Consider the following 25008-nt stretch of genomic DNA (forward strand, 5'->3'; position numbering starts at 1 on the left):
CAAATAAATGCTGTTTTTTAATCTCTGAATGCTAAAAAATTAAATATATCACAGTTTCCACAAAAATATTGAGCAGCTCGACTGTGTTCAACATTGATAATAATCAGAAATGTTTCTTGAGCAGTAAATCATCATATTATTCTGATTTCTGAAGATCATGTGACACTGAAGACTGGAGGAATGATGCTGGAAATACAGCGGAGCATCACAGAAATACATTACACTTTAACACAGATTCACACAGAAAACAGATGTTTTAAATGATATTTCATTGTTTTTTATGTGTTTTTGATCAATTAAATGCAGCCTTGAAACAGACTTCTATTAAAAAAAAAAAATTAAAACCAGTGAATAAGTGTATTAATTAGAGCTTTTCTTCTCAGCAGTGTCGGGTTCAGGTTGTGTTTGTGATCTCTGCTGGTTTCAGTCAGTCATCATTAAAGCTGCTCAGAGCTGCTGTTCTCCAGTGTGTTGGGTTCAGAGGGCTCTGCTAAAGACCGAAGGGACAGAGATGGGTAAAAATAGAGCAGAAGTAAGACAGGAGATTACCTGCAGGAGACTGAAGGGAACATGGGAACAATATTACTACACTACTACTAAAGAGTACGTTCTTGTCCAAGACGCCTCAAACAAGACTCACAACAGAGCTGAGTTAAAGGAATCTTTCCCTAAAAAGTGAAGCTTTTGTCTTCTACATTTGTAAGAGAACTGTTTATTCTAGATTGATGTTGTTCTCATCCAGATGTCTTCATCAGGTCCTGCGTGTCAGATGTGTGTCGTGAACTACAGGTGCAGCTGACCTCACAGTCACGCTGAAGTGTTTATTCTGGAGACCGCTGTTTTCCTGAGCGCTGAAACACACACCGTCCATCATCACAGCCGCCACATGCGTGACATAACAAGGTCAGAGCCGTAATTCTCCCAGCAGCCCCTGCTGCGCCCCATCACTCATCACACAGAGGAACATTAGAGGAACCACAGAGAGAGAGAGAGAGAGAGAGAGAGAGAGAGAGAGAGAGAGAGGGAATCTCACATTTCAGCCCGGAATCAACAGGAAGAAATATGAAAGCATATTTTACCAATTTTAGGATCATTAAAGTCAAGTCAAATTTATTTGCATGCCAAAACACACGTTTCAAAGTAGCTTTACGGAAAATCATTAAGTTCATATTTTTAACATCATCATGTCTTATAGATGCATTAATCAGATCACAGCTGAACGATAATAAAGTCAACATTCATGCGCACAGGAATTGTTCACAATAAAATCAATAACATGCATTTAAAAAAACAGACAAAATGATTGATGATAAATGCATGTTATTGATATTATTGTGAAGGATTCATTTGTGCACATGTTCATTTTTTTTTCTTTGTTTTGACCTCCTTTTTATTGATATCATAATTGGATCTAGTGAAACAAAATATGGTCAATGTATGACAGACTTGTCCAATAATTTATTCTGCATAAACTCTTAAACTTAAAACTGTAATAATTAGACGCACAGAATCAAGACCCTCCCTATTTCTTTATTTATTTTTGATCTGTTGCATCACAATACGAAAGAAAAGATCAGCACTACTTTTTTTTTTTTTTTTTTTTTTTTTACATTGTATGAGTGATTTGTGAGGATCCACCAGCCAAAAGTGTTTCCTACAGCTGATGAAACTGTATTGACACAACTGACACAAACAGATGACAGACTGTAACGCTGGACGCTTTGTGCTCTCTAGTGAGGGATCTACAGTGCGCACTAATGAGGGAACATCACGACAGCTTCATAAATATCTCCAACCCTCAATAAACGTTGTGAGTTTACACTGAAAAACTGTAGACCAGAAAGATCAGCACGAGCATCAAGACTGAGGTTCAAACCCCAGAAGAGCCTTCAGAGATTCACCGCTGGAGTTCAGAGAGTGATCATATAAAGCAGAAGCTCACGATCCTTCAGAAACCAGGACCAGACCACGAGCAGCAGGATGAAAACCAGCCCTGGAGAAGCTACTGATTGACACTGACATCTCTAAACGTGACTATGCAAGCATGCAATATCACTCATAAAAAAACAAGCCTAAAATGTCATTTTGAAAATAAAAATTCTCCGAAATGTATTTTCTCCATCAAAAAAAAAGAGGAGATAAAAATCTTGCTTGCGGTTGCCAGACGTCTCAAATTTAAGCTTCTCTCTTAAAATTACACATTTTCTGCCCAACCTGGCAACCATTCGCTCTCTCTCTGCATTAGAGAAAACACACTGATGATCAGAAAATCAAGCTGGAGTTTAGTGAACTCTACTGAGACGTTCTGCTCCAAACACAGTGTCACACATCCAGTGTTCATTCAGACGCTCAATCTGCCATCAAACCTTCTCAGTGTCCAACTGTAATAAATCCAAACAGGATCTCGACTGTCTCGTTTGAGACTGAGGGTGAATAAATGCAGTGTGTACGCACCTCTGTGCCACAATACAAAGCCTTCTGTTGTTGTTTTAATAGAAAAAAAGCGTTATTAAAATTAATTAATATTAGGAAGCTTTTATGAGAAGCTTTATCAGTTTTCATAAAGAGAAGAGTGTGTTTATATTTCTGATAATAAAGTAAAACAGGTTAAATAAAGCATGTGTGAGTCAAAATTCTCTTGATTTGAGCTTATAGATGAAACTACAGCAATCTTGTTCAGTTATTGCAATTATAATTTTGAGCAAAATAACTGTGATTATCAGTTTAACCACTATGAAGCATGACTAAAATGTGTTTTTGACTGAAACTAGACAAAAATTCCAGACTTTTCACTCCCCCCCCCCAAAAAATTAATAAATCAGGTGACTCACAGGGTGAAGTTGTCCGGAGGATAGCAGCGGTTTCTCAGAAGTCCAGCCCACAGCTGCACACCGATGATGCCGAAGATGAAGAAGACGAAGAAGCAGAGCAGCAGCACGTTCCCCAACATGGGCAGTGTGTCCAGCAGCAGACTGACCAGGATCCTCATGCCTGACACACACACACAACACCACAATAAACACCAACAGCAGCCCTTACTCCAATCATTTCCATCACACAAACTGCAATAAACCATGGAGTTACAGCTTCACATGCAAATGAGCTCCGTTTGGGGACGAACTTTCCAGCAGCAGAACTTTCTGACATGAAGACGACGCTGTGAGAATCTGTCAGGCGTTTCTCTCCTCTGATCTCCTCACTAACAGAGCGCAGGTGAAGTAAAAAGCATCTAAATAACGAGCGAATCACTTCCAGCCCAACTGAAGAAACTTCACTGAGAGTTTGGGAGTTTGTGAGACACTACACAGATCAGTTCAAGTCTCAGTCCCAGTCTAGAGAAGAAGATCACGCAGACGTCTCAGTGTGTCAAACTCAGAGAAATAACTTGATTCATTTGTGTCGGTTCGTCGTGGCTCTAAATGACTCAGCAGTGTGTTCAAAGCTTCATCCGCTGATGTAGTGAATCATAATCAGAGCGTTTTCTGTTATTGTGAGGTTCCAGTATTTAGAACTAAAGCAGGGCTCCTTGCAAATACAAGACTTTTTAAAATCATGTAAAGAAAATGTAAGGATTGAACTGAATGGAATTGAACATTATGTCAATATGGATTCTAAATGTGCTCTATTTGAAACACTTCTACGTTTGAAAATACAACTTTCGACGGATCTCTTTTTAATTCATTTGACAAACATTTGGAAATATTTTTCTTGCACCTACTGATCAAAGTGGGAAAAAGTAGTTCTTCCTCAGTAGTGCTGTCTTGCTTTTCAGGCCAAAGACTCTTAAACTAAGATACATTTACTGGAGAGACAATGTCAATATAAGCAAAAAAAAAAACAATTCTAACACAGAAGACTCTTCATGTATTGTCTGATCCTCATGATGGAAGCGTGTTGTTTGTCTCTGGGTTGTTCTCTGAAGGTCCAGCGCGTCTCATCAGCTAAAGGTTTCTCAGAAGGGTTTGAGTCTCCTGACGGACTGACGTCCATGAATCCTTTATGATCCAGCACTGACGAATCACACGCAATCCCCTGAAACAGAGGCACGTTTGACTCCACGCAGCAGAAATGAGCAGAGATCAGACTCACTGGGGACTCTGTTGATGGCTTTGAGCGGCCGCAGGACTCTGACCGTCCGGATGGCCGTCAGGTTGATGTTCTGCAGGTCCAGTGAATACTCCACCACCCTGAACACACACACACACACGTTATAAACACAATTCATCTGTACAGTCTAATATAGTACGGATGGTGTTTTATACATCTGTTCTTCAGGGCTGTTTGTTCTGAAGCTCCTCAAACACACACACAGCTGGTTTGATGATCTCTGACAGCTGATCATACGTGTAACATATTTACATACATGCAGACACAGACACACACACACTCTCTCTCTCTCACACACACACACACACACACACACAGAGCTATCAGACGGTTCCTCATGTTGAGTAGCTGTTACACACTTGAGTCCAGCACTGATTCCTGAAGTGCTGAGCTGATGAAGCGTGATGTGTTCAGATCAGCACTGATTCAAGAGCTCTAGAGTTTCTCCATTCATCAAGAGTGACGCTGTTAACAGTGACACACCGTGTGAAATCAGTCCGTATGTCTGTGATATTCTAATATAATGCTTTTTAATATGTGATATTTAGTATAAAACACACACCATCATTACATTTTTATGAAAGAAAGTAATTATTTTATTCATCAAGGATGCATTAAACTGATCAAAAGTGACAGTAAAGACATTTATAATTTTTCGGATGAACTTTCTGTTCATCTGTGAATCCTGTTGCAGCTCGACTGTGTTCAACTTTGATGATAATCAGAAATGTTTCTTGAGCAGTAAATCATCATATTTTTCTGATTTCTGAAGATCATGTGACACTGAAGACTGGAGGAATGATGCTGAAAATACAGCGGAGCATCACAGAAATAAATTACTGTGTGTGTGTGTGTGTGTGTGTGTGTGAGAGAGAGAGTGACTGAGTGAGTGAGTGAGTGACTGAGTGAGTGAGTGAGTGAGTGAGTGAGTGAGTGAGTGAGAGTGAGTGACTGAGTGAGTGAGTGAGTGAGTGAGTGAGTGAGTGAGTGAGTGAGTGAGTGAGAGTGAGTGAGTGAGTGAGTGAGTGAGAGTGAGTGACTGAGTGAGTGAGTGAGTGAGTGAGTGAGTGAGTGAGTGAGTGAGTGAGTGAGAGAGTGAGTGAGTGAGTGAGTGAGAGTGAGTGAGTGAGAGAGTGAGTGAGTGAGTGAGAGTGAGATTGAGTGAGTGAGTGAGTGAGTGAGTGAGTGAGTGAGAGTGAGATTGAGTGAGTGAGTGAGTGAGTGAGTGAGTGAGTGAGTGAGTGAGTGAGTGAGTGAGAGTGAGTGAGTGAATAAGAGTGAGTGAGTGAGTGAGTGAGTGAGTGAGTGAGAGTGAGTGAGTGAGAGTGAGTGAGTGAATAAGAGTGAGTGAGTGAGTGACTGAGTGACTGAGTGACTGAGTGAGAGTGAGTGAGTATAAGTAAGTGAGTGAGTGAGAGTGAGTGAGAGTGAGTAAGTGAGTGTGTGATTGAGTGAGAGAGAGAGAGAGAGAGAGAGAGTGAGTGTGTGAGTGTGTGTGTGTGTGTGTGTGTGTGTGTGTGTGTGTGTGTTCTCACCCGGCCATCACGATGAAGAAGTCCAGTCTGTTCCAAGTGTCTCCCAGATAACTGCGCCGGCCGAAGATCCCCAGTGCCACCATCTTCACCACCATCTCCAGCGCGAAGAAGATGTAGATGAAGGCGTCGAAGGCCTGACAGACAGACAAATCAGCCATGTAATTAAATCAATTGAAATCAACAGAGTCTAATGATCAGCTAATTAACATGAAGCTCTAATGACGAGTCTCTAGATAATGCTGATGATCATCTGAGTGTGTGCTTGAGAACTGGATCTAAAGTGTGTAAGGGGTTAGTTAACAGACGAGCTCAGAAAGAGCTGAACACTGAACATCCTGTTTCAGACTGACCTGCAGGATCTGGCAGCGTTCGGAGGAGCAGTCGATGTTCTCGCAGGGCTGGTACATCCCCAGCGTCACACAGTTCAGCAGGATCACCATCATACTCACTCGCTCGAACCACGTGAGCCAGTTAAGGAGAACACAGCACAGACAAAGAGAAAACATCACCACAACCAATAAACCTACACACTCCGCCAGAATCTATCAACAGAGAGAGAGAGAGCTAGTGTTAGGATGAACTGACAATATATGCATATCACATTAAGAAAAATACATGAATTGACTGGCGTTCACAAGTTCAGGGACAGTAACATCTCATTTTTTGAAAGAAATTATTACTTTTATTCATCAAGGATGCATTAAATTGATCAAAAGTGCCAATAAAGACATTCATAATGGTACAAAAGATTTCTATTTCAAATACAGTAAATGCTGTTCTTTTGAACTTTCTATTCACCAAAGAATCCTGAAAAATAAATGCTTCAGTTTCCACAGAAATATTGTGCAGCACAACTGTGTTCAACACTGATAATAATCAGAAATGTTTCTTGAGCAGTAAATCATCATATTATTCTGATTTCTGAAGATCATGTGACACTGAAGACTGGAGGAATGATGCTGAAAATACAGCGGAGCATCACAGAAATACATTACACTTTAATACAGATTCACACAGAAAACAGATTATTTAAACTGTAATAATGTTTCACTATTTTCAAATATTTTACTGTATTTGATCAAATAAATGCATCCTTGGTGAGCAGAAGAGACTTATTTCAAAAACATGAATAAAAAACTACTGCTTGAATGTTTGGAGGTGATTTTCTGAAGTGAACCGGTGTGATTTTTCTATTAAATAAGTCCAAATGATCATTCTATAACACTATATGGACAGATTGCATGAGTTTAGTGTGTGTTTGCATGAACGTGTGTCTGTCCTCCTGAGGATTCGTCTTCATCTGCGTTTCTTTGTTCATTTGTCTAGCACTCGTCACAATGTTTACTGCTCCAAGCAGCTTTAGAGAGTTACGAAGGCATAAAACACAAAGCCTGTCTGAGTCGATACTGAATTCATTTCTGGAGCTCAGCAGCATCAGCAAAAGCAAAAGAGCAGCATGAACATTCTGCTGAACGACTCCTTCAGTGTGTTTCACAGAGAAAAGAAAGACAGACAAAAGAGGGGGAGAATGTGATGCCTTTCTTTAAAACGAATGTTTATGATATGATCCTCAGATGTTCAGAGTTCCTCCAGCGGCAGCAGGTCAATCTGTTTAAAACTTCTTTAGTCATCATTCAAGAACCAGAAGTTATCTCCTATAATATCTCCATGATTCATCATGGTACATTATGACAAGCGATTTGTATTACAAGCTTTCTGAAAAGTAATGTTTAAGTATGCAAATGAGGGATGATCTAATGGAATATTCGCTCATTTAAATATATTTCAGAACAGAGAGCTGAAGATCAGATAAAGCCAGGATCACAAGTCTTTGTTAACATAATAGGTTTTTCCCAGTTTGGATTTCACTTTTTACCTCATATGTATATATATATACACACACACACACACACACACATATATATACGTAGTGTCTATTTACACTAAGTCCACACACCAACGTGTATTTCTGCCACATGTACATCCGTTTGACACACTGTATAGTCACCACTGAAAAGCTACTAATAAATATATTGTAGAAACTTCATTTTCTGTAAAGCTGCTTTGCAACGATTTGTATTGTGAAAAGAGCTACACAAATAAACTTGAATTGAATTTTGGATGTTTTCTTTGCACTAGTCAGAATGAAGAGACATGTTATGGCACGAAAACAGAGCAAAATCTCAACACTGACCAGTGCAAAACAAGAGAAAGAAAAACACTATCAAACAATGGTTGCTCCTGTAGTGTCTCGACTTAAATGCTGTTTGTGCTGCACATGTCCTGAGGATTCATCACGCTGCTTCAATGAAACACGATTACACTTCAAATATGGTCAGTACAGTGATTTTTATTTTTATTTTATTTTATTTTTATAAATATTTCAATACTAGATTCATTAACTCACATCTCCATCTGTGACACTGATAAAGTCCCAGCAGACGTTCACATGCTCACTTACACTAATGCTGAACCATAAACATCTGAAGCTCCGGCGGATTCACAAACACCACATTATTATAATGAACACACACACACAGAGAGAGAGAGAGAGAGAGAGAACACACACACAATCATAGAACACACACACACACACACACACACACAGAGAGAGAGAGAGAACACACACACACACACACACACACAGAGAGAGAGAGAGAGAGAGAGAACACACACCCACTCATAGAGCACACACACACAGAGAGAGAGAGAGAGAGAGAGAGAGAGAGAGAACACACACACACTCATAGAACACACACACACACACACAGAGAGAGAGAGAGAGAGAGAACACACACACTCATAGAACACACACACACACACACAGCTAAACCACCAGTGGACCTGAGATGATGAGATCCTGAACTTTTAAAACCTGTATGTAACTAAAAATTAATATTTTCTTCATGAAATGAAGCAGGTATGATGATAAAGCAATACAAAGATCATAAGTGTTGAGACACGTTGAGAGATGATAGCTGGCGGTTAGTTTCCATAAAGTGGAGAAAAACAATATTGTGTGCACAGAAATATACACAACTCCATAAAAAAACTGCATATCACTAATGTTCAAAAGTTTGGGTATCCGTATTTTTTCTTTTAATTATTGCATTAAATTGTTTAAAAGTGACAGTATACACATTTATAATGTTACAAATTATTTCTATTTAAAATAAAAGCTGTTCTTTTGAACTTTCTGGTCATCTGTGAATCCTGAAAAATAAAATGTATCACAGTTTCCACAAAAATATTGAGCAGCACAACTGTGTTCAACATTGATAATAATCAGAAATGTTTCTTGAGCAGTAAATCATCATATTATTCTGATTTCTGAAGATCATGAGACACTGAAGACTGGAGGAATGATGCTGAAAATACAGCGGAGCATCACAGAAATACATTACACTTTAACACAGATTCACACAGAAAACAGCTGATTCACATTACAATAATATTGCACAATTTGTACTGTTTTTGATCAAATAAATGCAGCCCTGGTGAGCAGAAGAAACTTCTTTCAGAAACATTAAAAATCATTCCAACTCCTATTCTTTGAAATGTTAGTGTATGACATTAGTTTATGGCAGAATTTCATTATACGGCCCCCACATGGAGGAGAAATATATATTGACATGAACTACATGACATCAGGAGCGGAGCCATGTCTGTCACGGCTCATTGAAACACATCCAGAATCCCAGCGGATGAATGAAGCTAAACTCTTTTATTGTCTCCACGGCGACACTCTCTGATCTCCATGGCAACAGCAGAGTTTTTAAATCAAGTTAATAGAGAGTCTAGAAGAATCACTCACTGTGCATCTGAACACACAGAAGGAAAGCTGAGAGCTGCCAGACGTACATGTACAGTAGCGGGGTTTGGGGAAAGATCAACGTTGCATGTCATATTAATTACATTTAAAATGCATGATTTAAGAGTGTGTTTAGAAAGTTTGAAAACATTATTTGCCACAATTTAACACTTCATTTAACCTAGGCTAAACGAGGAAAATAACACTCCTAACTAAAAACCGTTCAGAGTTTGGTTGTCTGCATTAGTAACTCAAGAGTCTCCAGAGCATCGTCCATCAGCCGCTGCATCATCACACACTCACACACTCACGTCTGACCGCTAGTGAGGGACGAGACGGTGACCTTTAGAGCGTCGTTTAGAGCCGAGCGTGTGCCACAGACGCCGGTGATGAACGACACGACCAGCAAACACATCGAGAGAAAGTGAATAATCACAGGAGACACGAGCTGAGAGACTCCTGAGGAACATGACCTGCACAAATGAAGCTCCACCTCAGAAACCACAATCATGTCACTTTACAGCACTTATAATGGAGCGAGATCATACCGAGCAGAGGAAAACAGAGATCTCAAGCCTGGATTTGTGTTAAAGCACTATATGATTTTGTGCATATCATCTTTCTGAGGTGGGACTGCTGCTCTGCTCTCACTGCATGACTCAGTGCCTCCAGATTCAATGAATCCAATGCAAAATCACCAAAATCTCCCTTTTTTGTTTTTGTTTTGCAATCTTGCATAATTCATAATTCCGTTGCAAAATAATAACAAAAATTAAGATCTCACAAAATTTTGCTTTTGTTTCTGGCCATGCAGTAAAGCTAAATTAAAAGGGCAATTTAAAATACTAGTACTGGGAAGCTCACAAAGAAATGAGTAGCTGGAATCTGATTACCTTTGTGTGACTGATCAAGGTTGGTTTTATGTTCTTTGGGGTAACAAAAGGTTTTATTGGCTTGACTGAAATAAAAATGGAAAAAACGGACACTTTATTAAATCAATGTTTCAAACAAAACAATTAAAAAAAACATTCTTTATGTTGCACTTATGCGTCACTTTTCAAAATAAACAAACTTTATGCATTTTGCTTGTTCTTTGACTACTGTGCTTCTAACATGACACAAAATATGGTAGCGTGTCATCCTACTTTGCAAATAAGTCCCACATTTTTCTCCGATTTCTGGAAATCAGCCTCAAAGCCAGTGATTCTGATCACATGAAAGATCCCTGCTGGGGCTGAGGACTGTAAGCAATGAGGTTATGTTCTGTGGTGACTGACATCAGCATCAGTCAAACCGGTCGCATCATCTCCGTTGTTTCTAGTGTTTCCCGCTGCCAACGGCAACAGATTCCCGCCAGCATTCCTCAAGACAGAACCGTCCTGTTGCCATGGCAACCGTTAAAAAAAAGAGCGGGAGCCGAGCGAGCGAGCGCTCCTCAGAGAGACGGATGAGCGTGTGTGTGACTGACTGAGAGAAACCCCCCTCACCACACAACACTGAACACGCCAAAAACACCCAGTCATAATCATAATCATCATTATAATGTTACACTGTGAGCTGCGTTACTGTTTTTTTAATAAAAATGTATAATAATTTTATATAATATTTTATTTTATGCTATTAAAATGAATAAATAAATAAACATTTAAAAGACAAGTGCAATATACTTATTAATTAATATTTGAAAAAATATTTTTTTTGTGAGAACTGAGATACATAACCATTTACAGGTAAGATATAATAATAAATAAATAATACTTTTATTCATCAAGGAAGCATTAAATTGATGAAAAGTGAAAGAAAATTTCATAATAAATATTTATAATAAACGTTTTCTGTTCTATGTTCTGTTCATCTGTCAATCCTGAAAAATAAAATGTATCACAGTTTCCACAAAAATATTTTGCATTAATATGTTATAATAGTACAGCTTTGACCGTTTCTTCATAAATAAGTAAATCAATCAATCAACCAATCAATCTTCCCCAACCTTTGGACAGTAGAGTATGAATTTATCAAAGGAAACTCAAAAGGAAATCCTGATAGTTAGGGTTCAGTGATTACAGCATTTTCAATCATTTGACTCTTCTAGTAATGAGAAGGTGCTGTAGAATAGAAACGGCCGTAATAGACTGAGTCATTTTTAATCCAGTTGTGTGTAAAAGTGTCTATGCTTTATCAGTCAGACATCAGCTGTGATTTTACAGCCTGTCCTCCAGGTTCACACTCAGTTTGAGAATCTATATGACACACTTCAGTAGCGTTCATTACGCTCTCATCAGTTTCATCTGCACTGTGATGTTTCTCTTTTCCATTTCCACTCGTTTGATCTCGTGTTCCTTCACAGTTTTGTGTGTTAATTGCATCATCAATAGTCTCAGTAAAGGGATTTGTATTGCTCTTTAGTCTCTGTGGCGCTGCGCTGGTGTTATCTTTCATTCTGCCGCTCAGATCTCTCTCATTCAGCAGATGCAGGTGAACCATTTCTCTCTGATTTCTGCTGCTGTCTGTCGGATCTCTGTCAAACACACAAACAGGCTCCACAAGCACCTCTAAAACTCACAAATAACTGTTATTTAAGACTAATTAAACAGCGTGAGAGAGACCTGGAGGCCAGAACTGAGACTTACACAAACACAAGCAGATGAGTCTAACACACTCATATCTCAAGAAATATGCAAAAAGTGCTTACTAAAGGAATAGAGGAAAAATCTAGTTTCCATTCCTCCATAAAGAACATTTACTGAAACTAAACTGAGGCAGCAACTTTACTTTTCTCTCCAAATTATTCGTTTTGTGGAACACGAATTATGAAAGCATGCCTTTTAACACTAAAGCACTTTACTTAAAGTCTTTATACCTCTAACGCATTATACATGTAATTTAATGCATTCGTTATGCCTTGTGATGCACCTTATAATGCATTGTATGATCTCATGAATAATATGCATATGACAGTATAAAATGATCATGTTCCAGTAATTGATGAAGCTTTTAACGGTGAACAAACGGGACGTTTTTGATGGTGAATATTCAGTTGCAAAAAAAAGTGTAGTTAATCATTTATTTTTTCATAACATGAAGGACTACACACATTTTTGTGAATTGCTTTACTGTACTTAAATGTTCAAAGTCAACTAATTTTTCAAACAGATTAATGTGCATTAGAATAGCAATAAGAAACACTTTATAATAATTTCTCATTGGTAAACATTTGTTAATGCATTAACCAACAGAAAGAGCTACATTTGTTACAGAAGTTATTATGTTAACATTAGTTAAAAAAAAATACAACTGAAATTTGTTAGCTGTTAGCACAGGTCTATTAAATAATACAGTTACAACTTTTGATTTCAATGATTTTTAAACTTTAGAAGTAGTTTAGTTCATTGTCAGTTTATGGTAACTAATTAATTAACTAATGTTAACTAATGGAGCCTTACTATAAAGTGTTAGTGAACTACAGGCCAATAAAGAATCAGAAGGTTTTCAATCAATATTTAGGACGTGTTGTAGTCCAAATTAAAATGCAAAGAATTTAGCAAATAAATTGCCTAAGTCTTCAAGTGTTAAGTTAAGAACAATGTTCACATCGACTGACATACACATAAAAGCAAATATTTAGTGAAGGTGTCCTTTTGAAACAGAGAACATTGTTTTTCTTGAATAATCAGCTTCTGATGATGAATATCTGACATATTGAGTAACAGCTGAATATGAGTAACAATGGAAACCAAAAACACAGCTTCAGATTAAACCTGCACACACACACATACATTTAAATTGAGTCACTGGTGTGTGTGTGTGTGTGTGTGTGTGTGTGTGTGTGAGGTCTCTCAATCTCCATGGCAATAACAGCTGCTGTGGGTCGTAATTGAATGCAATGAGAAAAAATAGAACAAAGAAATTGGGAAAGAAAATAAAGCAGATCTGCAGAGATGTGTTCTGTTAATGATGGATGAGCCACACAGATCAACCACAGGAGAAGCAACCACAAACCCACAGCGTGATGATCACTGCAACAAACATGAAGATGAAGAACAGGAAATAATGACTTTGAAAAAAATAATGGCTATACATTTTAAAGAAAAGCAGTTCCACACACTCCCCTGTCTGTGATTGGCCAGTCAGAGAGAAGGCGCCGCCCCAAACTTTTAACACGTCTGACACTCCACAAACCAGCTGAAGATCGTCTAAAGCAGATGTTCCACAATGCAGAAGATCAGGCCGTTCTCTGCGTCTGCTCTGATAAACCAGAAGATCCCTTGATCTGATGATACGAGCTCTGGACAAACAAACACACACACACACACACACACACCTCACACCCTGAGGGTTGTAAAACCTCACATACGCTCATCTGGATCCACTGAGATCTGAATGCTCAATATGTGTGTGTGTGTGTGTGTCTGCAAAACTTGCTGCCACAATGATAGAGCACTTGCTGGCCATTTCTATGTGTTTTTAGGGTGTTCTGAAAGGTTGTCAGAGTGTTGCTAGGAGGTTGCTAGGTGGTTGCTAGGATGTGTCTGCTCAATTGAGCTCCTTCCTGCAAAAAAAAAAAAAAAAGATCTGTATAAAGAATTTCAGTCAGGTTTCAGGCCCCACCATAGCACAGAAACTGCACTTGTTAAATTTACAAATGACCTGCTTCTTGCGTCAGATCAAGGCTGCATCTCATTGCTAGTCTTACTTGGTCTTAGTGCTGCGTTCGACACCATAGATCATGACATACTCATAGATAGATTACAAAACTATACAGGTATTCAAGGGCAGGCTCTAAGGTGGTTTAGATCCTACCTGTCCGATCGCTACCATTTTGTTTACTTAAATGGGGAGACATCTCATTTATCACCAGTAAAATATGGAGTGCCACAAGGATCCGTCCTAGGTCCCCTTCTATTTTCAATATACATGTTGCCCCTTGGTAATATTATTAGAAAATACGGAATTAGTTTCCACTGTTATGCTGATGATACTCAGCTATATATCTCAACGAGACCAGATGAAACTTCCCAATTATCTAAGCTAACAGAGTGTGTTAAAAATGTAAAAGATTGGATGACAAATAATTTTCTCCAATTAAATTCGGATAAGACGGAGATATTAATTATTGGACCAAAAAACACTACACAGAATCTTGTAGATTACAATCTGCAACTAGACGGATGTACTGTTACTTCCTCTACAGTCAGAAATCTGGGTGTTATATTAGACAGCAACTTGTCTTTTGAAAATCATATTCCTAATGTTACAAAAACTGCATTCTTCCATCTTAGAAACATTGCCAAGCTACGAAACATGTTATCTGTTTCTGATGCAGAAAAGCTAGTTCATGCATTCATGACCTCTAGACTGGACTATTGTAATGCACTTCTAGGTGGTTGTCCTGCTTCATCAATAAACAAGCTACAGGTCGTCCAAAATGCAGCAGCTAGAGTCCTTACCAGGTCAAGAAAATATGATCATATTACCCCAATTTTACAGTCTCTGCACTGGCGATCTATTAAGTTCCGTATCAGTTACAAATTATCATTACTTACCTATAAGGCCCTAAATGGTTTAGCTCCTGCGTACCTAACTAGCCCTCTACCACGCTACAAAAATTCTGAAAATTCCTGTCATATGCGCAGAAACTGACAGTCACCACTTATAAGCTACTACTAAATATTGTAGAAATGTTGCTTTGCAATGATTTGTATCATAAAAAGTTCTATACAAGTTCTATACAAATAAACGTGAATTGAATTGAATGTGGTAAGGTCTGATCTGAATCTCCTTCAGAAACACACTGTGAGATGAAAGACACAGATGCACTGAGCCACTCAGTACTGATGGAAATGGTTTGTGTGTTGTTTGTGTGTGTGTTGTATCTCAGTGGTAAAGCTGAAGTCAGATGTTAACTGCATCTCGTCTCAGTGAATCTAAATCTAAAATATACATGACATTTACCAACTAAACACACAACGATCACAGCAGCTCCTTCACCTCGCAAGAAATGACAACATTATGCAAATATCACACATTAGACATCAACACAACCAGCATCTCAACAAACCCCAATAAAACTCCAGCATGATCACATCACAGTGGTTTCTGTGTTTTATGGGTTCATTCCACAGGTGTGGTGGTTTTTCTACTGTACAAACTGTATTTTCTATCCTCTTACTCTTAACCAATCCCTCACACAAAACTACAGGCATTATTATATTCTCAAAACACTTCATTCTGTGTGATTTACATCTTGCCTTCCTCATAGGGACCAAAGATAAATGTCACTACAAGATAAACATTTTGTGGTATTACTATATCCTTGAACATTTGGACCACATGATGTAGGGAGTACCAGTACGTACACACGCGCTCACACACAAACACACACACACACACGATGTGTCTGATCTCTGTGGTGCTTCACTGTGTTTCTGTCCATAATCCATTAGCTCTAAACTACAACTACTACAGGATTTGAGCATTCACAAAGACTGTCAGGCCATTATCTAAATCAAATCCTCCACTTGAGTCTAATATTATCATCCATTTCCAAACCAGTCCAGACGAGACTAACGGTTCAGTGTACGCTGATTCCAGCAAATACTGACACATGAAACACCCAAACAGACACAGAGAGACTCAGAGATCATACAAACCACTCCAGCACACACACACACACACACACACCGTCTGACAGCCGGACAAACACCTTCAGAGCCGTTCTGATCTTAATAAAAGACACCTGACATTTAGAGACATTATTCACTTCTGGAGCTAAAGAAACGCCAGAGCAGAGAGGAGAAGGATACAACTGAGGACGAGAGACACTGAAGCACTGAGAGAGAGAGAGAGAGGTCATGATGTCATCTCTGCACATAAACACTGAGGCTGAAGAGGTCGAGCGTTAGTCTTTAGATAGGAAAACAATCAGTGACCAGACAGCGTTCAGTCAGTTAACCGCTTTGACATAAAGTCGCACTGGGACAACCGCGGCGTCACTGTCACACCATCACTGATCATCCAGCACGTCATTCATGATCAGGTGACGTTTCACCCTGTATTGAGCTGGTTTGATTGATTTCTGTCTAAAGAAAAGCAGGAGACAATCAATGGAGGTCTACAGCAGCTCTATAACATCACATCAGCCTACAATCTTTCCACTTCATCTCCTCCAGCTGAGCTCAGATCATCTGCATGAACGGAGGACGACTGAGACCTGAAACCAGCTCCCAAAATGAGTCTTCAAGCTTCACAACAATTCTGGAGAAAAATACACAAACTGACCACATGAGCTCTGCTCTCTCATTTAGAGTTTGACTGCATGCACATACACGAGACATTCCTCATCACAAACCCTGTTTCAAGCGTTTTCTATGTCTGATGACCTGAGCATCACTAAAAACAACTACATCGCTTCAGATGTCGTTCATGCAGCTCTTTCCGTCTGAGTGGGCAGATCCTGGTCAGAATAAACAAATGACATGAAGACTGTCCTCAGATTCTGCCCAGCCACATCTGAGATACTATAACAGACATTATAAGAGAAGCTTTAAAAGGAGTAATATCTCATACACACTGTAATTATATTCTCAGCCTCGGAGTGAAAACACACACAGACTGAAGCAGACGGATGCTGATTTATCATTATATTTTGTCATTATATTTTCATCACAGAAGACGGTTTATTATTATTCACAGTTGTGCTGAAAGAGAAGATGTTCAGCAGAACAACACGTGTTCTGACGCTTACAGCTATTCATCCTCACACAAATACAGCCAATCAGATGAAATGGGCTTAATATGCAGGGATGTGGACCAATGAGATGTGACTGTGAGCGGGGCTAACCAGTGCAACACTGCAGAAATATTAACCATTGGCAAAATAAAATGGCAATTGTCATGTTGACTCACAAAAACTACGGAACAGGATAAGGGCCAAGCAATAATAAAAAAATAAAACCATCTCGAGATTAAAGTCATTATATTGCGAGATTAAACTAGTTAAATTTCGAGAAAAAAAGTCGAAATACAATCTTGAGAATAAACTCATTTAAATATTGAAAATAAAAATCATTGTGTTTCGAGATTAAACTCGTTAAAGTTCGAGAAAAAAAGTCGAAAACACAATCTTGAGAATAAACTTCATTGCATACCCTACTGATAGAGGACATGGCAGAGTTGGATTTCCTAGTCAAGCTATATTTTAGACTTTTTATTCAGTAACAAAGAAATACTATCAACTTTACCTAATTATGACTATGAATAATAATTAGCATACAAACTTTAAATGGGGGGTGAAATGCTATTTCATGCATACTGAGTTTTTTACACTGTTAAAGAGTTGGATTCCCATGCTAAACATGGACAAAGTTTCAAAAATTAAGTTGTACTTTGAAGGAGTATTTTTGTTCTCAAAATACCTCTTCCGGTTTGTCACAAGTTTGGGAAAGTTTTTTTCGAGTATGGCTCTGTGTGACGTTAGATGGAGCAGAATTTCCTTACATGGGTCCTAAGGGCACGTCTGCTGGAAGAGCACACGCTCCCGTATAGCAGAGCACTGAGAGCACAACAGACTTCACTGATCAGAGCGAGAGCGGCGCCAAATGTCACAAAAGGAGTGTGTTTTTGGTTGCCAGGGCAAGACAACCCTGCACAGATTACCAAAAGAGAAACAGCATTAAGGGACCAGTGGATGGAGTTTATTTTTACAGAGCATCAACGGAGTTGTGCAAGTGTTTGTGTTTGTTCCCTGCATTTCGAAGATGCTTGTTTTACAAACAAGGCCCAGTTTGACGACGGATTTGCGTATCGTTTATTTCTTAAGGATGATGCAATCCCAACGAAAAAGGGTCACGATCGTGTGTTGGAACCGCAGGCGGTGAGTAAAACTGCTTTAAATATCTCTGCCTCCTTGTTAGTGCGTCCCCTCCCATGCCAGAGACCCGGGTTCGAGCCCCGCTCGGAGCGAGTCGTTGCTGCTGCTGCTCTCGTTCAGTTTCAGCCTCTGGATCTGATTCTGGATCATAAATAAACGGCTGAATCTGACTGTAAGCCATGGTTTGTTTTGGATGATGGTTTTTTCCTCACGGTAATGTCACAGCTTCCACATGCTCTCAACTCAAAAGTCTACTCGCGCTCGTGATTCTTTAGCTCCGCCCACACGTCACGCCTCCAGGCGCTCGTGTTTTTCCGGGAAAAATCGGTACAGACTATCTTTCTCTTATGAATATAATAAAACTAAAGACTTTTTTGGATTTATGAAGAATGCAGTACTACTCTATATGTACTCAAGATTAACAGGATATTGAGTGAAAACAAGCATTTCACCCCCCCTTTAAAGAGAATTTGCAAGCGGCTAGGTCTTTTTAGAAGAAAAAATCAGTCCAATTTGCGTGATGTACGCTACTCGCTTTTGTCCAACATGAAATTACAAGCTTTGTCATGCACTTTTTTTCTAGAAATTTAATGAGTTTAATCTCACAATATAATGACTTTAATCTCGAGATGGTAACTAAAAACCATTTTTAAAAAAATTCTAAACCAATTTTTTTTTTTTTTTTTAAGTTAGTTGCCAAGCAACATTTCTCATTTTCATTTAGTTTTACTTAACTTATATGGAAGCCCATTACCACTAGAGGATAAAAAAAAATAATAATAATAATAATAACAAATATATTATTGTTACTTTTTAACTCACTATTTAGATTTTTTGTTTTTTAACCCTTGATAGAAAGATGCATCCATAAAAAAAAACTGAATAAATAAATTCTTCAGAGATATTTAAATTTAAATTTACAAAAACACAAAATTAAAAAAAAATTCTAAAACTTTTAAATTAAAACAGACAATTCAAAATATTAATAAAAATTAAGAATGCTAAAATGTTAAGGATATGGGCTGGACACCATGCGGATGCACCAGCTGCGAGGACACGTGGTCTGTTTGAGGCAGAAGAAGACGATGGGTGCCAGTTCTGGGTACGGGACGACCAGAGCGCTAAACTCACTGCTGACATCATCAGCCACCTGCTCCGCTGGCCCCGCCTCCTCCTGCTCGACAGGCTCCGCCTCTTCTTCAACAAGCCCATCCCAGCCAGGAGAGGCACACATGTCCATGTGTGGCTCCGCCCCCACCACGGCAGGCCCCTCCTCCTCTGATGTCATGGCTTTGGACCCACCTACAATTAAAGAGACAGTTAATGATCTCACAGGTTCCTATCGGAGAAATCAAGTTAAACTAGTTTAAAGAAGAACACTTAGTTCTTAGACACTTTCTCTTAAGTATCTGGAACGAGGTATTCCTGCACACATTTATCTATTCATACAGACGAACAAAAATAAACATATTTTGCTGAGTGGTTGGTAAAGGTGGACCGCTGGGTGAAAGCGAAATAAACAGGTTAGTAATAAATCCTGCTGTAGCTGCAGATAAAGAATGAGCTGCTCTGAATGGAGAACACACATTAAATCAACACACAGTGTTTGCTGTGGGTCTAGAGTAATTTCACCATGTCTGACTGAACCAGAACGTCTGTCTGACAACCAACAAAACCTGGACGACATTCATTCTGCTCTTCACATCTCAGTTTGATCACTGTCTGACCCATATTAACTTACCCATGTGAGATATTTACCTTTTGAGTTCAAACAATGAAAGTCAAAGGGGTCCAATATTATTGTTTACATTTTTCAAAATATCTTCTTTTGTGTTTGAACAGGTTTGAAAAGATATGATGGATAGCAAACGATAACATAATGATCATTCTAGCTGAACCATCCATTTAATACTATTAATATTCCACGCGTGTCAGCACATTAAGTTCTGGAGGAAGAAAACTAGATTAAACAAGCGTCGGGAGACAACAGATGTTTGCAGTCACTCACGTCACATCAGATAATCATCATTACTACAGTCCGATCTAAACATCATGTGTTTTAGACGAGAGGCTACAGCGCAGACTTTTTCGCAGACAGACACTGAGGAGTCGTTAGAATAATTCCCTAATTCAGAATATGGCTATTCTGACGGAATTTGACTCTTTAATAAGAAACAAATGGCTTGAATAAAGAGTTGTTCATTTTTCATTCTACATGAATGTATTTCGCAGATGCTTTGGTAGCATCAAGATCTGCTGTTTGAGCATCAGGAATGATGAATGAGCTGAATGAGACAGTAAAACGATTTGATCTTCCCATCGCCGGTGTGTTTGTGCGTGTGTGTGTGTGTGTGTGTGTGTGTGTGTGTGTCCTCTTGTTTCTCCTTCAATCAGCAGGACATACAGATGCCTCATTGTAGGATCCAAACTAATGACATTTGCATAAGCACATTTCCTTATTTACCTAATGAACACCTGCTGGAATGACCTCAGAAATTGTGACACACATATAAAGGCACACACAAACACACACATGCACACACTCACAACCCATAAGAAAAGAGAAACAGTTCACATTAGTATCCATGTTTCACTCAAAAAATGAATCATGGCATAGTTTACTAAGAATCGATTTGCTTTTATTTAAATCATATCATCAAAATGTATTTATTTAAACTGCATGAAACGTATCATTTATGAACATGGTTCAAATATGGCTAAACGTGGAAGATTCAATTAGTTTAATTAACTATGCATTTAAAACACACTCAGTTTATTACATAAATCTCATTCACACTCATTGTATGCATGACTTGAAGTCTATTATTTTAAATACAGCCAGTGCGGAGCTGCTGTAGAAACATCCTGACACACACACATCTCGCTCATCTCTTGCTCTTCCTAAACAAAACAGAGACATGGATTCATTCACAAAGCTTCAAGACATCACAGCCATGAGCTCAGTAACATACAAAAGAACTGAGAAAAGCCAATCAGAGCACAGCTCATTTACATGTATTAAAGAGATATGTGATTGAGAAGGTTCTGATTGTAAAGAGTCGAAACTAAATTATGACTGTTTAGGTGTCACTCTTATTATACAATGCTATAGAATAAACCGTTGGGTCGTTAAGCACTGCAGCGCTGGCAGAAATGCATGTGATGCATGTGTTATAAATCAGCAGTGTGTGTTTCCTGTCTGAGAGGGAAGGTGTAATCTGTTCCTCGACAGGACAGCTCAGGTGAGTCACATGATTAATGACTCTGAGCTCCGGCCGGAACAACAGAGGCTCACTCCAGTCCACATGAGACACTCTCAGACACACCGAGACAAACCAAGACAATCTGAGACACGCAGATAAACTGTGAGACACTCTTATAAAATCTGAGACACACTGAGAACACTCACACTTTGTGACCCTCTGAGACACGGAGAGACACACAGACACAGATTCAAACAGGCCCAGAGTATCAAGAGCACAAGCACTGTTCAACATCACACCTACATCCCACCAATCCTCACACTCACACAGTTAAACACAGACACACAAACCCTGTTAAAGAAACTTGGCCTTCTCACGAATATTAAAAACACATCTATTGACGCAGGAAACACTTATCCATCTGCCGTCAGCTCAGAGATGGAGAACAGCAGCTCTACACCGGGACACAAACCACTTCCTGTCTGATCACATGACTTGGACTGAAGCCACAAACACTTCACTTGCTTTTTATTAAAGATTCAAACCAGACCAACTTGGAAATGTTCTAGTACAGCTCTAATCGCAGTAAAACAGAACACACACACACACACACACTCACCATTAGTCTGAATAATGCTGCATTGAAATAGGCGTCCTAAACCCGGATGCTGTAGGTTTCTCAGCTCTGTGGCATCAATGGACACAACATCACATCAAAACGTGTCACAGAAATCGCATCTCTGCTCACTGTAAATCTGCTGCTGTAAATCACTGTATATGTGATACGTTATAAACCTGTGTTCCTGTATGAATATGATATAATGTTGTCTTTATGAGCTGGGGTGTGGTATTACGAGCTCTATATGTCTGCTGATCCCTACAGGAGCGTGAGAGCGTGTACAGATCACGACTGATGAGGGTCATTATGAAGAACTGGGACAGTCTGAATTACACATTACTGGGATCAAAACCTACAGCCGCTCCGACCCAGACAAACACAACCAACCGTCTGACACACAACACATGATAATGACACAGAATCACTGAAGCACAGAGTCGCTCCTGCTCTGAACTACAGACGTTCAGTGTGATTACAGGACTCATCCACACAGAAATATCTCAAGATCTATAAGCTCAGTCTATGTTGAGCTCCATATACAGTAATGCACACAAACACACACACACACACACCTCACGTTGCATAATGTGAAAATTTACATAAGTGTAAAACACACACCTACACACTCGTGTTTAACAAAGAGACAGAAGCACAGGGGGAGGTAAAGAACGAGACACGAGACGAGAAACAGAGCAAGAGAACGTGCAGAAATACAGGATCACACACACACACACACACACACACAGATCTGGAGGTTTAGCATGAATGAACACGGAAACATTACATTACAGCCCAAAATAAGAGGAAGCGTTTCAGTTATATTGTGCATAAATATATCTAAGCCTAATTTTAGGACATTAAGAGTATGACTGTTTTTATGACTGTATTTGCTCATCTGAAAAAGGCTAGTAAAATTCATTTTGGGCCACCAAAATCTGAAGAATGCATGCCTGATTTAATGTTTTAATATAGAATATTAAATACAATGCTTGGATCATTTTAATAAGCATTCAGCAAATGTTGATGTGCTAACTAATAAACAAATACTTGATTTAAATCACATATTTTATGTTTCACATTAGCAAAACTAGAATATGAGGGTAAAATGTGTTCAAATTTCAATGCAAAAAATTTTTTTTAGGGAATATAAACAAAATGTTCTTGAAAAGGTTTGTGAGATTCACAGAGTGATGTCACTTCCTCTCTGGGCAGGAAATGAACAGTGAGCTCAACATAGTAGAAGCAATGAAACATTTGACTATGATATCCGATGTGTCATGACTCATTTATCAGTGTGTGTGTGTGTGTGTGTGTGTGTGTTAGAACTGAAGAACAGACAGACAGTCTTTAGTGGTGTTTTCAGTCTTCAGTCTTTATGTTTTATGAGGTGTCTATGAATAGCAGCTCAGGACTCAACACACACACACACACACACACTCACACACCGTCTCTCTCTCTCTCTCTCTCTCTCACCCTGTAATTAAACCCACCTGCTAATAAACAATCCCACTGCACATAGCTGCCTGACCAATCAGAACACTCAAACAACTACTTGACCAGCCAGAACACTTTGAATGCAGCTTGACCAATCAAACACTCAAACTTCCAATCAACCAATCAGTTCACTTGAAAGGCCCTCAGGTCATGCCTGACCAACTAGAAACCATGTAACACTGGCGGACCTATCAAAACCATCATGAGGCTGCTCTCGACCAATCAAAACACTTGGACCGCTGCTCCCACTCGACCAGTCAAAACATTCACCGAATCACACACACTCCCTCTCTCTCTCTCACACACACACACACAAACAGGCTGTGTTCAAACTATAACAGGTGCTCCACAGACACTAAAGATGTGTGTTACAGTGAAGAACTGTTCCTAGACATGGTTCAGTACACCATTACCTTTATTGATTGTATTTAATAGAAATACACTATTGCTTTGAGTATAATTAGTGTAATTGCAGCTGTTTATAGTGATGCAGTGATACAGATTAATAATAGTGTCTTAATACGGTTAATACAGAGTGTGTTTATCTTCAAACACAACTCATCCAATCAGAGCTGGAGTGTTGTTTTCCAGAGAAACAAGTATGCGAACTGAGCATGTTTCCTAAATATCTGCAAACATATTATGGTATTTTTGTATGCCTAAGTACAGAGAAGAAAAGAGATATAACACCTTTACTAATCATTCATCAGCAGGAGTAAAAGCAGCAGATATGCTGGTGTGAATCTGTCCATGCGGCTCACGAGTCGAATGGCTTTTCCTGAGTGGAGTCAAATATTGATGATGGTTATTAATAACATCATCGTTTCACCAACGACATGAAAACCTTCTGAGCATCACCTGGGTGTTTCCCCGGTAACAGAGAGAGAGAGAGAGAGGAGAGAGAGAGAATCTGCAGATCAGTTTCAGTGTCTCTCGTTCACTTCACAGCGTCTCTGAGTGACAAAATGATTACAGAGTAAAGCTACAGATCAGACGGCTTCCTCAACAGAAATCAAACATCGCATACACAGAAAAGACATCAAATAACACAAGAAATGATAAAATGCTACACTAGAAATCATTAATAATAATAATAATAAAGTAATACAAAGAGCTGAAGTACTGATTCATTTCAACAGAATGAGTGATGTCTCAATCAGCTCAGTCGTCTCAGAGCACATGCTGCTGTTGTCATGTTGTTGATGGTGTTTACACCAGCTGATAAACACACAGACGCTGATCTCACTGCAGTCACACACTCACTGCTAAATGCTTGATGGTGTGAAATAAGTGAATAAAAGCCATTTAGTTGAACCCACACACACACACACAGACTCTTGTACAGATTTTCAGCCTCTGGGTAAAAGAGG

At 39.0% G+C, this 25008-nt stretch overlaps 1 protein-coding gene across 1 annotated transcript in view; it reads right to left on the reverse strand.

Moving 5' to 3' along the window:
- The window catches only part of LOC128015289 (voltage-dependent T-type calcium channel subunit alpha-1I-like), a 75374-nt gene that overhangs the window by 41269 nt on the left and 9097 nt on the right, over positions 1–25008 (reverse strand). The window contains exons 2-6 of the mRNA XM_052599001.1: positions 19342–19624; positions 5993–6104; positions 5643–5776; positions 4090–4187; positions 2832–2991 (exon numbers count right to left, since the gene is read on the reverse strand). Coding sequence (XP_052454961.1) covers positions 2832–2991; positions 4090–4187; positions 5643–5776; positions 5993–6104; positions 19342–19610 — 773 coding nt within the window. The 5' untranslated portion in view covers positions 19611–19624. The remainder of the gene's footprint in view (positions 1–2831; positions 2992–4089; positions 4188–5642; positions 5777–5992; positions 6105–19341; positions 19625–25008) is intronic.

The sequence above is a fragment of the Carassius gibelio genome, chromosome A6 (genome assembly GCF_023724105.1).
Source record: "Carassius gibelio isolate Cgi1373 ecotype wild population from Czech Republic chromosome A6, carGib1.2-hapl.c, whole genome shotgun sequence".
Lineage (NCBI taxonomy): Eukaryota > Metazoa > Chordata > Actinopteri > Cypriniformes > Cyprinidae > Carassius > Carassius gibelio.